At 42.8% G+C, this 16,013-nt stretch overlaps 1 protein-coding gene across 1 annotated transcript; it reads left to right on the forward strand.

Annotated features, from left to right (window-relative positions):
- Window positions 1–261: 261 nt before the first annotated feature.
- rbm19 (RNA binding motif protein 19) lies at window positions 262–14,904 on the forward strand. The gene is made up of 22 exons (XM_034296648.1): window positions 262–393; window positions 1,388–1,570; window positions 3,340–3,435; window positions 3,669–3,704; window positions 3,814–4,051; window positions 4,291–4,511; window positions 4,684–4,743; window positions 5,017–5,167; window positions 5,263–5,469; window positions 5,631–5,761; window positions 6,057–6,181; window positions 6,747–6,843; window positions 6,922–7,032; window positions 10,537–10,737; window positions 10,893–11,108; window positions 11,493–11,553; window positions 11,936–12,015; window positions 12,093–12,148; window positions 12,298–12,411; window positions 13,689–13,800; window positions 13,883–14,003; window positions 14,522–14,904. The coding sequence occupies exons 1-22, from the start codon at window positions 358–360 to the stop codon at window positions 14,602–14,604; spliced, it is 2,736 nt and encodes a 911-aa protein (XP_034152539.1). The 5' UTR covers window positions 262–357; the 3' UTR covers window positions 14,605–14,904.
- Window positions 14,905–16,013: the final 1,109 nt, after the last annotated feature.

Raw genomic sequence — 16,013 nt, forward strand, 5'->3', positions numbered from 1 at the left:
TTGAGAAAAAACATCCAGTGGATATTCTTATGTAAAAATGCAAATGCAGATACATCCAGAATGAGATTTAATGTAATGTTAGTTGGTTTGCAGTGAAGTGTTAGAAGTGCCAAAATAGATAAACTATTTGCTGAATAACATTTTGCTGTGATATGTTGAATACTCAGGTAGTATACTGTTGCATATTATTTCAGTAACGACTTTTATTTTGAAGGCTAATTTGATCCGGAATGATTTTGTAGAACAATCAAACTGTTTCCGGGTTAGCAATGGCAACCTAGTTCAAGCGTCCATGCGTGTGTTGTTGACATTTGTTATTTCATCTTTAGTGTATTGTCATCATTTAGGTTATGAAAAATGTCGAGATTAATAGTCAAAAACCTTCCAAACGGGGTAAGTTACATTGGAATGGAATATTGCATAGAGCGTCTCACTAAGACCATTTACATTATGTCAATACATTTCAGTGGCTATCAAGCTATAGTAATGTGTACTAAACTGATTTAGGGTTGGCTCAGGTTGAAACAGCAGTCTTATGAAACGGACAAAGTGATGATTCATTCTCCGTTTACGGGTTAGCCCTTTAAGACTTAACCAGATAGTTTTTAACAAACCTGCATTTGGCGTGACAAGCTACTGTAGCTATCTTAGTTTTTGGTTTGCCTACAAAAGTTGTCAGCAGTTTCCAACCTAGGGTCCTAGGACCCCCGTGGGAGTCATTGGGGAGCCATAACCCAAAATGGTTGAGAAACCACTAGACTAACTATCCATGTTCAGTTTAGCCCTGAGGTCCCTCAGCTTGGCAAGAACTAGGACATACTTTGTTTTTTATTTGTGGTAGACTGTCCTGAGTCCACTTGGAGATGTGGCGATGAGGCATGGCTTTAATCACAAGTTAGATATCATGAAATTCGGGAGAAAAACTGTAAGAGTAAAAATAAGAAACAAAAACGTAGTAACTATTACCAACCAAAAGATGATACTATGTTTTTTTTTTATGGCAATGGACCTAGTCATGATTGTGGTAAAGTTCTGGCCTCAGCTTAGGATAGATAAATGGAGCAATAATCCTGTGGCAGCATTGTTGAATGCTTTAACGTGCTGTGATGTTGCTATGCTGACACAGGACGCTAACTTGGATGAGCTAGTTACAGAGTTTCACAGAGATTATGCATATCCAGTGAAATTGTTGATGTTCCTGGATGTGGAGAACTTGAAAATGAACAGTAGCACATTTATAGATGTTCCTCATTTACTGCTAACCTGTGCCTCCTTATGCAGTTGTGGATATAAAGGAATATTCAAATGTATTCTCTACACAAGTGAATACATTTAGAGTAGGGGCTAGGCTGGAGTAGGTTGCTGATGACTGAGCTTGTACCTGCAGATGAAAGAGGAGCGGTTTAAGGGGATGTTTGCTGCCTTTGGAACCCTGACCGACTGCGACCTGAAGTTCACCAAGGATGGCAAGTTTCGCAAGTTCGGATTTGTGGGCTTCAAGACTGAAGAGGATGCAGACAAGGCTCTGAAACATTTTAATAAAAGCTTTGTGGACACGTCCAGAGTAACGGTGAGACAGTTGAACATTAAGATTCTTGAAGCTAGCAGCATATCACGCTGCATCCTAGTGCTGGCTTAGCCTCACACAGCTGCCTGGTCCGGCAATCTTACATTTAAACGCTGAACAGATATCAGTCTGGTCGTAATGAGTAGACTTAAGTTTGGAGCTGGCTACCGTTTAACCGATTCAATCAGCACACTTTCAAGAATTATGGATGTGATCTAGGTAATCATGTGTACTTGGCTTTTTTTTTTGGTAGTAGCCAAGGTGCGTTTGATGTGCAAATGTTTGTGAAGATTATGTCAATAATTGTTTTCAGACTTTTTAATCAGTTACACTTACTGATCTACTTGTTTGATTGCTGTTGCTTGATGTACAATACTGTTTGTTGTTGTGAATTATGGCGATTTGGTGCTACGTTATGTGCATTGTTCGTTTAATTATAGGTCAGTCCAATCACATTCAAATTAACTTTTCTTACTGCCCTATGTCCAAAAGACCAAACTGATATCTGTGTGATATCTGTGTAGCGTTTAAATTTCAGATTGCGGGATCAGGCGGCTGTGCAAGGCTTGTGCTAAATTTCCCATCTGGTCCTCATATAATCACCTCAACATCCCCTGCTTCCAACTGACTCATCCATCCCCTCTCCTGGTCCTGTTAGTATTTGCCTGTTAGGTTGTTGCTGTAAATGATGAATGTACACTGATGAGCCTAAACATAATGAACACTCACAGGTGAAGTGAATAATGTTGCTGTTCTCCTAACAAGGGCACATGTCAAGGTCTAGGTAGATTAGATGACAAGGCAACAGTATGTTCTCGTTTTCAACTTTTTGGATGCAGGAGTAAAGACCTGAGCGACTTTAACAAGGGCCAAATTGTTATGGCCAGACAACTGGGTCAGTGCATCCCCGAATCTGCAAGTCTTTTGAGGTGCTCCCAGTCAGCAGTGGCGAGTACCTACTGACGGTGGTCAGAGGAGGGACAAACCGGCAACAGGGTGTTGAGGACCCAAGACTCATCGAAGAGTCCCGTTTCCATTTACATCACGTGGACGGGAGTGTACGTGTGTACCGTTTACCTGGTGAAGTGATGGCACCAGGATGCACTGTGGGAGGACGACAAGCCAGTGGAGAGAGTTTCATGCTTTGAGCAATGTTCTGCTGGGCAACCTTGGGTCCGGGCATTCAAGTGGATGTCAATTTGACGTGTACTACCTATCTAAACAGCGTTGCAGTCCTGGTTCACCCCTTCATGGCAACGGTATTCCCTGATGGCAGTGGCCTCATTCAGCAGGATAATGTTCCCTGCCACACTGCACACATTGTTCCGGAATGGTTTGAGGAACATGACGAAGACTTCAAGGTGTTGCCCTGGCCTCCAAATTACACACATCCCAATCCGATTGAGCATCTGTGGGATGTGCTGGACTAACAAGTCCGATCCACCTCGCAACTTACAGAACTTGAAGGATCTGCTACTAATGTCTTGGTGCCAGATACCACAGGACACCTTCAGGTGTCTTGTAGAGTTCAGATGCTGTTTTGGCGGTACTTGGAGGACACACAGCTTGTCAGGCTGGTGGTCTCTATGTTTTGGCTCATCAGTGTATATTCAGTCAATTTGCCTTGTAAAATAAGAGTTAAATAAAATAAAAGATGGATAGCAAACCAATGACAGGTTATATGCCAACATCTAATAGGCTGTGACTGCTTGGCCCTGGGGACAGATCCTGTCATGGTTCTCTATGATGGTCTGTTTTGTTCCTTTGCCCAGGTGGAGATGTGCAAATCTTTTGGGGACCCCACTAAGGCCAGAGCCTGGAGTAAACACACCCGTGTCTCAGCTAAAGGCCCTGTGGAGAATGTTAAGGTAGGTTGTGATAACTGCGCTGCAGTCCAGTGGCTAAATGTTTTTGAAATGTGTCTCTTCATGATGTGTTCTCTTCATCTTCTGGTCATGCCTATGCACAGGGTCCTGGGTGATATTGGTGTTTTATTATTTTTACTGTTTATTTGCCATAATAACAATGATTATGATATACTTATTGTATACGATTATTATATGATCTATTTCTTTTTCTTGTTCTTTTGTTCTTTCACCAGGAGAAGAAAAAGGAATCATCCAATATTCTAGGCAAGGTAAGGATATGTCTGTATAGCATATGTCTGTATCACATTATGGACAGAGGCATTGACATGCTTGGGTTCTGGTTAATAAAATGTCTGTTTTATTTTTTGTTTTGGTCAGCTGGAGGATGATGAGGGTTTCCAGGAGTTTGTATCAGTGCATCAGAATCGTAAGCAGGTCCCTGTCTGGGCCAATGACACGCTGCCCCAATCAGCAGCCTCTGACATAGGCAAGGAGAAGAAGAGGAAGAAGAAGCCTGACTCGGATGATTACCTTAACTTTGACTCTGATGAGTCCGATGAGGAACAGGAGGAGGAGGAGGAGGTGGAGGAGGAGGAGGAGGATGAGGGAAACCAAGGTGAGTACACATGCATACACGCCAGCTTTCCTTGACAGGTGGCGGTTAAGCTGTGTGTGTGAACAGTGTGTTTTCACTGTTAGGTTAAGCTGTGTGTGTGAACAGTGTGTTTTCACTGTTAGGTTAAGCTGTGTGTGTGAACAGTGTGTTTTCACTGTTAGGTTAAGCTGTGTGTGTGAACACTGTGTTTTCACTGTTAGGTTAAGCTGTGTGTGTGAACACTGTGTTTTCTCTGTTAGGTGCTAGTAAGGAGGCCCTGAAGTCAGGCCTGTCTGATATGGACTACCTGCGTTCCAAAGTGGCTCATACAGAGGTTGCTGAGGAGGATGGAGACAAGTCTGTCCATTTGATGCAGACTGACAGTTCTTATGAGAGTGGAGACAAAGACAGTAATCGGAAGGTCACAGCACCAACCCCTTCACTGGATAAAAGCCCGGGCAAGCCTGGCAAAAAGCAGGAGGTAGGGCAGATTCCTGACCCACAGGCCTGGGACTGCAGATTGTACTTCAGATCCAGTCTTCCGCACATGGAGGTTACCAGATGATAAAGCATTCTGTCGTTGACATTAGGTCAGAGAATTGTGGTTGTTGTGGTCTCTTTGGTAACGTGTGCCTGCGTGTGTGACCCCACAGACCGAGCCCACCACTGAGTTCACAGTGAAACTGAGAGGATGTCCTTTCAATGTCAAAGAGGTGAGTGTGTGTGTGTGTGCAAGGTGGGGTGGATTACTTGACAAGTACAATGCCTTATTGGTTAGTTAAGTAATCACTGACATTGTCACTTGGATTACTCAAAAATAATCATTACTTTTGTTACTTTCATCAAAATAGTAGTAAAGAACATGTAATGTTTTTTCCTAATTGACTAATTGTGTGAGAATGTAAAAGTAGAGTTTCAACAAATGTTCAACATCGCACCAGTTGATTATGTGTGGTGTTATGTGAATGTTTATGCAACATCCACAGCAACAAGTTCGAGAGTTCATGACTCCTCTGAAGCCTGTAGCCATTCGAATCCTTAAGAACACAACAGGAAACAGAACCGGGTATATATATGTGGACCTGCACTCAGAGGAGGAAGTGAAAAAAGCTCTGAAGAAGAACAAAGATTACATGGGTGAGCATCTCTCTGTCTGTGCATGAGCATATGCTCGTTGGTGTTTTCCCTGAGAATAAAGAAATGACAACGATGTGTTCTGTGTCTGTCCTCAGGGGGGCGCTATATTGAGGTGTTTCCAACACGCGGCAGGGGTGAGTGGCAGTCAGAGAGGCGGGAGAAAGTGAGTGAGAGGAGCTTCACCCGGGAGCTAAAGGAGGATGAAGTGGAAGAAGATATAGCAGAGTCAGGAAGACTCTTTATAAGAAACCTGCCCTACACCTGCACAGAAGAGGAGCTTCAAGACCTCTTTTCCAAGCACGGTATGCTTGCATTCACACACACACACACACACACACACACACTCAGTATACCTTCTATCTTCACATTGTATTTTATTGATTTTATGGTATTTTCATTTCTTTTTTTAATTTAGTTTAAACAAACCTGTAAGTTGAAACCTATGATTGTTCACATGTTACAGGTCCTCTGTCTGAGGTGGTCTTCCCCATTGACAATCTGACCAAGAAGCCTAAAGGGTTTGCCTTTGTCTCTTACATGATCCCTGAGAACGCAGTGACAGCTCTGGCTGAGCTGGATGGACACATATTCCAGGTACCAATCTCAGTGTTAAGGGTTTTTGTATCTGCATTATGTCTATTCCATCTAACATAGATGTAGTGCTGTATCTGCATTGTCTATTCCATCAAACATAGTTTTAGTGCTGTATCTGCATTGTCTATGCCATCTAACATAGCTGTAGTACTGCATCTGCATTATGTCTATTCCATCTAACATAGATGTAGTACTGCATCTGCATTATGTCTATTCCATCTAACATAGATACATAACTGCATTTTGTTTATCACATCTTGCGTCTCATCTGTCCATATAATGCCACCCCCCTCAGGGTAGGATTCTGCACCTTCTTCCATCCACTCTGAAGAAGGAGAAGTCTGATGGTGCCCACTCCGGCCCAGGCTCATCCTCCTACAAACGCCAGAAAGATGCCAAGGACAAAGCAGCTAGTTCCAGGTCAGTTATTCTCTACAAACGTATCTTCCTTAGGGTGGTGGTTATCGTTCGCTTCCTGTGGTTCTGAAATATACACTAATCTCTTATATTGGCGAGTTTAATCTGCTGTTTTGCAGGCTGAATACCATTTTTGTACTTGGAGTTTACTTCACATAGTTACACTGTTGTACTTTTTGCAGTCATTTTTTGTAGCACTTTTTGTAGGCTTTTGGCATTCTGCAACATCAAGAGAAATATTCAATATAATTAATACTTTTTTAAGTGGCTGAATCTGGGAAGGCCAGTGGCTGCAGTGAATCAAGTCGGGAACTTTTTTATTTTATTTCTGGTTGTCTTTCCAATACTGATCCTTGATTTGTATTATTTCATCAAAAGGTGGCTTTTAAGCATCAAACAACTTTGTATAAATAACATTTGACCAAAAAAGATCTTATTCATTGACCACCCTACTTTGTACTTTCAAGTATCTCTCTCGTAGTCCAGCTTCCTTTTACAACCCAGTATTGGCGCTGCCCCGTAGATATTTTCTGTGTTTGTTAACATTGTGATGTTTGTTCCTTTGCAGCTCCCATAACTGGAACACGCTGTTTCTGGGTACCAGTGCTGTCGCAGATGCTATTGCTGAAAAATACAACACCACCAAGAGCCAAGTCCTGGACCATGTGAGTTTTACTTTCCTCTTCCTCAAATACACCATTCTTCCTCTGTGCCTGATCGTCTTCAATGATTCTCTCTCTCAGGAGTCCAAGGGGAGTGTAGCAGTGAGGATGGCTCTGGGAGAGACTCAGATTGTCCAGGAGACTCGCCAATTCCTGCTAGATAACCACGTCTGTCTGGACTCCTTCAGTCAGGTATGTCCAGGATGGGCTTGCACTGTGTGAAGAATGTAACATTAATGAAAGGTAGACTCTGCAAAATGACTTTGCCACAAGCAGCACTGCAAATAGAGATGGGCGAGATAGATGGCTTTCACACAGAAACACTCTGAACATGATAGAGGTTATTCTGATGTTGGTGCTTTTTGTTACCCACAGGACAAAACCCAGGGTGAAACACGTTTTAACACTCTTCGTTGTTGTGGAAATGTAACCACTATGCTCTTTACTGTCTGGATAGTCAATTCTGCTGAGTCTTCATTTAAAATGATACTGCATGATTTTAGATATAAAATGCCCTCTAATTATTGGTAGAGTGAAAAAAATAATCTAGCAAATGTGCTAAAATGACTGTAAAATAACTTCAGAAATCCCCAAGGTGTCAGCAAAGACCTAAACCTAAATTATTTCAATGTGTTTGTCTGACTCTGGTTAAGTGGAACCAAGATCTCTAGTCTCACAGTATTAATTTGCAGTACCAGTCAAAAATTTAGACACATTTTTTAATTCAAGGCTATTTTATTTTTTTGTTGAGTAAAATTGATTGATAAGCTCAACAGGTCGTGGTAAGTTAAGACAATTCAAAATACTATTCAGACATTCCCAAATGTGAACTTTTCTGTTATACATTTGTGTGCCAGCCAACAACTGAGTGGTACATTAACATGAAAGGAAGAAATTTACTATTTGTAAATGGCGTTAAGTATACCCACAAGCATATCCACAGGGTGAATAGTTAGTAACTTGAAAAATACACTGCTCGAAAATCGGATCTTGATGAATGAAATATATTAAAGATCAAAATCCTTACTGTACGGTCAATGGAAACCAAAATCACCAACCGTCTGAGGGCTGGATTCAAACTCAAAGTAAACAATTGAAATCATAGGCTGTTCCAGCGTGAATTTCATCACGGCAACTCATGTGACTCAGTAGTGTGTATGGCCCCCACATGCCTGAATGCACTCCCGATGAGATGGCGGATGGTGTCCTTGGGGGATCTCCTTCCAGACCTGGATCAGGGCATCATTGAGCTCCTGGACATTTGTGGCACTACTTGGCAGCGTTGTATGCACCGATACATAACGTCCCAGAGGTGCTCAATTGGATTCAGGTCTGGGGAACTTGAGGGCCAGTCAATGGCATCAATACCTTTGTCATCCAGGAACTGCCTACACACTCTGGCCACATGAGGCTGGGCATTGTCCTGCACCAGGAGGATCCCAGGGCCCACTGCACCAGCGTAAGGTCTGACAATGGTTCTGAGGATTTCATTCCAGTACCTAACAGCAGTCAGGGTACTGTTGGCTAGCATGTGGAGGTCTGTGCGACCCTCCAAGGAAATGCCTGGCCAGACCTTTACTGACCCTCCACCAAAAAGGTCATGCTGGATGATGTTGCAGGCAGCATAACGGTCACCATGGCGTCTCCAGACACTTTCCCCTCTGTCACATATTCTCATTGTGAACCTGCTCTTGTCTGTGAAGAGAATGGAGTGCCAGTGGCGGACCTGCCAATTCTGGTGTTCTCTGACGAATGCCAATCGAGCTGCACAGTGCTGGGCTGTAAGCACAGGTCCCACTAGAGGACGTTGGGCCCTCATGCCACCCTCATGGAGTCTGTTTCTGGTAGTTTGGTCAGAAACATGCACACCAGTAGCCCGCTGGAGGTAATTTTGTAGGGATCTGGCAGTGTTCGTAATCTTCCCACAAAGGAGCTGATACCAGTCCTCCTGCTGGGTTGATGCCCTTCTACGGCCCTGTCCAGCTCAAATTGTGTAATGGCTGTGCCATCCTGGAGGAGCTGGAATGCCTGTGCAACCTGAATGGGCTGCAGGTACTGCCTCATGCTGCCAGTAGTGGCAAGGACACTGGAGAAGAATCAGTCAGGAAGGATAAGGAAAGAGAAATTGTCTGTGGCCACCACCTGCAAAACCATTCCCTTTTTGGGGGGTTGTTTTGCTGTTGCCTCTTCGGTGCACCTGTTGTCACTTTCATTTGCACCAAAACAGGTGACATTGATTCATAATTGCTTATGCTTCCTAACTGGGCAGATTGATATCCCTGGAGTTTATTTGACTTGATGTTATACTGGGATGTTTACGTGTTCCCCTAATTTTCTGACCTGTGTATATTAAATAATCTTCAATGTCTGTAACCAAACATTAAGGATTATTATAGATGGGGATGTTAAATGCAGTACTAGTGATATAAGTAATGGGAATTGACAGACATTAAGTCAATGGGCAAACAATTTACAGTCATCTTACTGTATGAAACAGTCAATGCTTGTCTTAAAATGTTCATTTCATGGATACTGGTTTTTAATTGTCCTCTGATTTTGATGTTAAGGTGGTGGAATGGGATTTAGTCCTGTTTTAGATTAATTCCAAATAGTCAAGGAATTAATGTAACAAATTATTTTAATATACAAAGAGAGTTACAATTACAGTACAAGATAAAAGATTGAAGCTGGAGGGAGGAAAATGTAAGAGAGAGCTTTCCCAAACTATATCCCCTAACCAAACGTGTGATGGTTGGTTTACTGACATAAGGATAACAAAACTAGTCCTGAAGAATAGACCCCTTATCAATTAAGGACATATTATGATCTGATCTGGGGCCATCTCATATGACAGAGTGGTGTTATCTTGAGTAGCAAGCCAGCTAGGCAATAACAAGCAAACCTTGTGTCCCTGTATTCACACCTTGTCGAAACATCTGTTGACCGTCAACATTCCAATGATTGCCTACTAAGATATAAATTAAGTGTGTATGTATACATCAATCAATCAATCAAATGTATTTATAAAGCCCTATTTACATCAGCAGTAGTCACAAAATGCTTTTACAAAATATGCAGCCTTAAACCCCAAGGAGCAAACAACAACAGTGTTGAATTTCAGTGGCTAGGAAAAACTCTCTAAGAATGCTGACATTTAGGAAGAAACCTAGAGAGGGGCCAGGCTCAGAGGGGTGACCAGTCCTCTTCTGGCTGTGCCGGGTGAAATATTAAGAGTACAAATTGTAATAATTAATAAATGCATGTGGGCTGAGTCCAGAGTCTATTTACACCTAGTCCAGGTTGGAAGCATGACCAGATGGACGAGGACAGGGACAAGACCAAGACCTCATGTCCTCCTAAGTTTAAAACAGGGCAGGAGACAGGGAAATATTTGAAAATGCATCCCTTAGATCTACAAGGATCTAAAGCGTGTAAGACCTTGGGGGTGAGACAGGGTGGTCCAGTGACACTGTGGCCCCGGACAGGGCCTAACAGGCAGGAAATCAATCCACCCACATTGCCCAGCATCAAGCAGAGAAGCACCCACCAACCGCAACCACCCTGAAATGAGGGCTGAGTATTGCCAAAAGAGTTCAGCCCAATTGCACAATGGTATACACAATGGTATACAAAATTATGAAGAATCATTGAATATGTAAATAAATATAGATTTGACGTTTTTCGGTTCCTTCAAAGGCAGCAGGGCCTCGAAGCACATGTGTGTTCCTGGTGAAGAACCTTCCAGCGGGGGTGACGGTCGGAGACCTGGAGGCGTTGTTCTCGCCACATGGCACCCTGGGTAGAGTACTGCTTCCACCTGCAGGCTTAACTGCCATCATAGAATACCTGGAGCCTACAGAGGCCAAACGAGCCTTCACAAGACTGGCATATAGCAAGGTTTGTGGGTCTGTTCCATACAAATGTGGCAGCTAAAATGTGAAAAATGTTCATGACATTTGTGTTAAATACTTGAATACTGTTAGGAAGCACATGGTTGCTTTGAGGCTAATCTCATACTCTTCATTTGTCTTTCTCTGCCGGTCTATCTCTAGTTCCAGCACATCCCCTTATACCTAGAGTGGGCGCCGATAGGAGTGTTCTCAGCTCCCGTGCCCAGCAAGACACTTCAATCTGTACCAGAACCCACCTCGAAAACCACAGAACAGGAGGAGGAGGAAGCAGAAGAAGAAGAAGAAGAAGCAGAAGCAGGATCTACACTCTTCATCAAGAACCTTAACTTTACTACAACAGAGGAGACATTGCGAGAGGTATGGTAATAGCATTAGATTTCTGGAATCGGGATAAGAGGATAAGTGTTGTAATTTCAGGGATAATGGATGAAAAGTAGGATGAGAAGAGTGGTTAGAGCAGAGGTGTCAAACCGGTTCCACAGAGGGATGAGTGTCTGAAGGTTTTTGCTCTCACCTTGTACTTGTTTGATTTATTAGATCACTAATTGGTTCTACCACTAAGATTCTACCATCACATGGTTTTTTAGGACTTAACTGGGAACCAATTTATAGGGAAAACCAAAAACCTGCAGACACTCGACCGTCCGTGGAATTGGTTTGACACCCCTGGTTTAGAGAATGCGTTGTGCGTGTGATGTTTTATTTTCATGTCTCATGTGTTGGGTTTGTGTCTTTCTACAGACTTTCTCCAAATGTGGCACAGTGAAGTCCTGTACCATCTCCCAAAAAAAAGACAAGTCTGGTACTGTACATGATTTTTAGACTGGTTCTGTACATGACCTGTAAACTGGTACTGTCCATGACCTGTAAACTGGTTCTGTCCATGACCTTTAGATTGGTTCTGTCCATGACCTTTAGATTGGTTCTATCCATGACCTTTAGATTGGTTCTGTACATGACCTTTAGACTGGTTCTGTCCATGACCTTTAGACTGGTTCTGTCCATGACCTTTAGACTGGTTCTGTCCATGACCTTTAGACTGGTTCTGGACATGACCTTTAGACTGGTTCTGTACATGACCTTTAGACTGGTACTCCACATGATATTTAGACTGTTACTGGACATTACTTTTAGATGAACAATGTGTGTATCAGTGATGTCTCAGTCCTGTTTTGTCCCTGTAGGTCGGCTCTTGTCGATGGGCTATGGCTTTGTCACCTATCAGACGAAGAAGGCAGCAGAGAAGGCCTTAAGGCAGCTACAGGTACTAACCTTAGCCCTGATTGTGGCCCCTTACCTTAACCCCTACAGCTACAGATATCTTACACATCTCTCTCTCAGCACTGTAGTGTGGATGATCACCAGTTGGAGTTGAAAGTTTCTGAGAAAGCCACCAAGTGAGTCCCGCCATCACACTGACTGTGGTTACACCCATTTAGAACTGATGAATAGTAATAGTACTTAAAATCCACTGATGAAACATTGTAACTTCTCCTCAGAGACTTTAGTATTTCCTTATTTTTTTCTATGTCATTGTTTTGTACAGGTCTACGGTAGTGTCTCGTAAGAAGCAGGCCGAGAAGAAACAGACCAGCTCTAAGATCCTTGTACGCAATGTCCCCTTCCAGGCCACTGTCAGGGAGATACGAGAGCTCTTCTGGTAAAACACACACACACACGCACACTCATGCTTCACATGCCCACGTCAGTTGTACAACCGCTGTCACAGAGCAGTACTTCGCTACCTGCTTTTCCCTTGACTTATGTATGCCTGCCATTTGTAGGCCACTCTCAAATCAGTGCAGCAGGATTCCATTGATAGCTGTGGCAGTTAAAGGGTAAAATGAAGGGCTGACAGTTTCAGCTCGTCAACAGAACGCCTGGTCCTTTTAGCGTTCTGATCACAAACCCACTTCCAGAATGGTACTATGATCCATTATTGCTGACAGCCGTACTGTTTTGCCCTCCTGGAGCAAGCTGGCATGACCCTGCACAAACACACTGTCGTTTTCTAAACATCGATGACCTTAGTAACACAGGATGCGGTGCAGGGACTAATTCAGGCACTTGTCATCTCACGCCTGTACTACTGCAATTCTGTGTCAGTAGGGAAACCTGTTGTGGCATCAAACCCCTGCAATGTATCCAGAAAAAGAATTGTCCCGTCTGATTTTCAATCTTCCCATGTTCTCCCATGTCCCATTGGTGCTCCACACACCCCTCTGGCTTCCTGTGGTGCTTTCCTACAGAGCAGCCAGTGGAACTGCCCTTCCCTCACTTCAGTCAAGGTTCAAACCCCACATCCCTACCTAAGTTCAATATTATGCCACCTCTCTATCAGCCCAGTAAGGTTGGTGTCTTGGTGGAACCAGCTCCCCCTTTAAAATAGGACAGCATAGCCCATCCATGCACATTTTTCATGAATCTTATATTTTTGTGATGGATCTAGTTTTGTGGGAAGAATGAGTAACCTTGTTTTAACCAATTACATGAAACGATCACGTTTCTAACACATGGAATGGGAGACCTACTGAACTGAGGTTCCTCTGTATCCTAAGACCAGTCCAGGTCTGTGTAGCAGCATTGGTCAGACTTACAGGAGTGTTGTCCTTGATGTAGGACATGAGTGTTGTCCTTGATGTAGGACAGGAGTGTTGTCCTTGATGTAGGACAGGAGTGTTGTCCTTGATGTAGGACAGGAGTGTTGTCCTTGATGTAGGACAGGAGTGTTGTCCTTGATGTAGGACAGGAGTGTTGTCCTTGATGTAGGACAGGAGTGTTGTCCTTGATGTAGGACAGGAGTGTTGTCCTTGATGTAGGACAGGAGTGTTGTCCTTGATGTAGGACAGGATGTTCCACTCATTGTAACTGAAACACACCTCTCCATTTAAACATCACGCTCACTAATGTTGATGATGAACTGTGTTTCCCCCCCAGCACCTTTGGGGAACTGAAAACGGTTCGTCTGCCAAAGAAGGTGTCTGGTACTGGGACCGGGGCTCATCGTGGGTTTGGTTTCGTAGACTTCCTAACAAAACAGGATGCCAAGGTGAGTTCAGGTGATGAGTATGGTGTGTTTTTCCCCTCTGGATGTACAGTGCTGTTAAAGAAGTGTGATGTTTCCCCTGTAGAAAGCATTCTCAGCGTTGTGCCACAGCACCCATCTGTATGGGCGACGGCTGGTTCTAGAGTGGGCAGATGCCGAAGATACTGTGGAGACCCTACGTAGAAAAACAGCAGAGCATTTCCACGGTAACACCCTGTGTGTGTTTGGGTGTGTGTGTGTTTGGGTGTGTGTTTGGGTGGATGGGTGGGTTAGGTCTTACTGAACGAATGGGGACCAAATGTCCCAATGAGTATAGTAAAACCAGAAAAATTGACCTAATTGGGACCTTTTGCCGGTCCCGTGAGGCAAAAGTAAATTTCTGGCTCAGGGTTTAGGTTTAGGGCCAAACTTACAATTGATTTTATAGTTAGAATTGGGGTTTCTTTAAGGTTCAGGCATTGTTGGTTAAGTTTAAGGTTAAGGTTAGGCATTACATCTAGGTAAACTTTAGGCATATATGTCACTTTATTGAGGTTAAGGTTAGGGTTAGGTTTCGGGTTAAGTTTAGGGCAAGGGAGCATGCAATTTCTATTTTCTGGTCCCCATGAGGGTAGCTGTACAAACGTGTGCGTGCGTGTGTGCATACCAGCACATGGATGCAGTAAACTGTATGAATGCAATAACATTTTTCAGGCCGATGTTTTGACTTGTTTCTCAATTTCAGACACCACTAAGAAGAAACGGAAAACTGAGGTAATGGAGGAGATTATGGAGACGTTAGAAACTGGAGGGACGGAGGATGACTGAGTCCCTAACCACAACCCAACCCTGTGGCCCATGCGGGAATGATTGACTGCATCGTCAAGACCTGAGTGAAAGGAGAACTAATCCGATAGAGCGAAAAGTGGCTGAAGGATAATGTTTTGTCAGTAATTCTGCACAGAACCTTTTCAAGCGAATTCTCTCAATCATACAGAAGGACTTTGACAGAGCGTTTTTTTTTTAACAAGTGTGTGCACAAATTTGTCAGTAAGATAGGTCTGTCAGTGATGTGGGACTGATGACAGTGTGATTGATTCATAGTAAACAATTACATGTTAACCATTTGATACTAGCTTTCACTTGCATTCTTTGAAAGAAAGACAAAACATCAGAGAACTTTAATACATGCTCCAGAAGATTAAAAAACAATGTTATATTTTAGTCAGTGCATGGCACATACAACGATCAGCCATAACATTATGTTGACTTAGGCTCCAAATTCCCCAGATCTCAATCCAATTGAGCATCTATGGGATGTGCTGGACAAACAGGTCCAATCCATGGAGGCCCCACCTCGCAAACCTTCAGGTCTGCTGCTGACGTCTTGATGTCAGATACCACAGCACACCTTCAGAGGTCTAGTGGAGTCTGTGCCTCGACAGGTCAGGGCTGTTTTGGCGGCAAAAGGGTGACCCACACAATATTAGGCAGGTGGTCATAATGTTATGGCTGATCGGTGTATGTAGCACAATGGAGATGGGAAAATTACACCTCAGCCTGAAGGAGCTGCACACATTTATCCCAGATTTATCCATTAAATAGTTAATACTTGTATTTGACTTCCTAAATTCAGTTTAATCTTCTAGTTATAAACAGCTGAGATGTTTATAACTAGAAGATGGTAATAAAAAGATGAGCGTACTGTGTAGACTATTCAACTAATTGACAATTCATAAGACAATTGGCTTGACCACAGATTATGTTACAAACATGGGGTGAATTGTTAAGCAATCAAGATGTTTTTCTTTTAGTAAACTACAAAAAATATATATTTATGCATCCCCCTATAACCTCCACCATGAATTCCATAAATCTTTGTCTGGCTCATTGTTTACAATAAAAAAAAAAGTGAATATATAAGTTATGTTTCATCAACTGCCTTATTTCTACAACTACATTCCATAACTTGGAATCTCAAATTGCTACGGTCATTTTGCTGTCAGGTTTGAAAATCAATTCAGGTCTTTTGTCATTGACAAAAGTGGCAGTGAGAAATTGTGATATCTCTACTTTCTAAGCGGCAAACTTTAGACAGAATAAATGTATATAAATAAATAGATTGTGAAGTTTTACAAGCGCTGGTATCTTAAAACATTGGTGCTCTAATAGAAAAGTGCCCACAAGTTTGAAAAACCTTTTGAAATAATATTTTTTGGCGTTGCTGTTTGGTACTT

This window comes from Esox lucius, chromosome 13 (assembly GCF_011004845.1).
Source record: "Esox lucius isolate fEsoLuc1 chromosome 13, fEsoLuc1.pri, whole genome shotgun sequence".
NCBI classification, from domain to species: domain Eukaryota; kingdom Metazoa; phylum Chordata; class Actinopteri; order Esociformes; family Esocidae; genus Esox; species Esox lucius.

Bases quoted from the DNA above. Each gene is read 5' to 3' on its own strand.
- rbm19 (XM_034296648.1), top strand. From the start codon at position 358: ATGTCGAGATTAATAGTCAAAAACCTTCCAAACGGG. The intron at 4,744-5,016 runs GTGAGTGTGTGT...CAACATCCACAG, and splicing joins GTCCTTTCAATGTCAAAGAG to CAACAAGTTCGAGAGTTCAT. The intron at 6,844-6,921 runs GTGAGTTTTACT...TCTCTCTCTCAG, and splicing joins AGAGCCAAGTCCTGGACCAT to GAGTCCAAGGGGAGTGTAGC.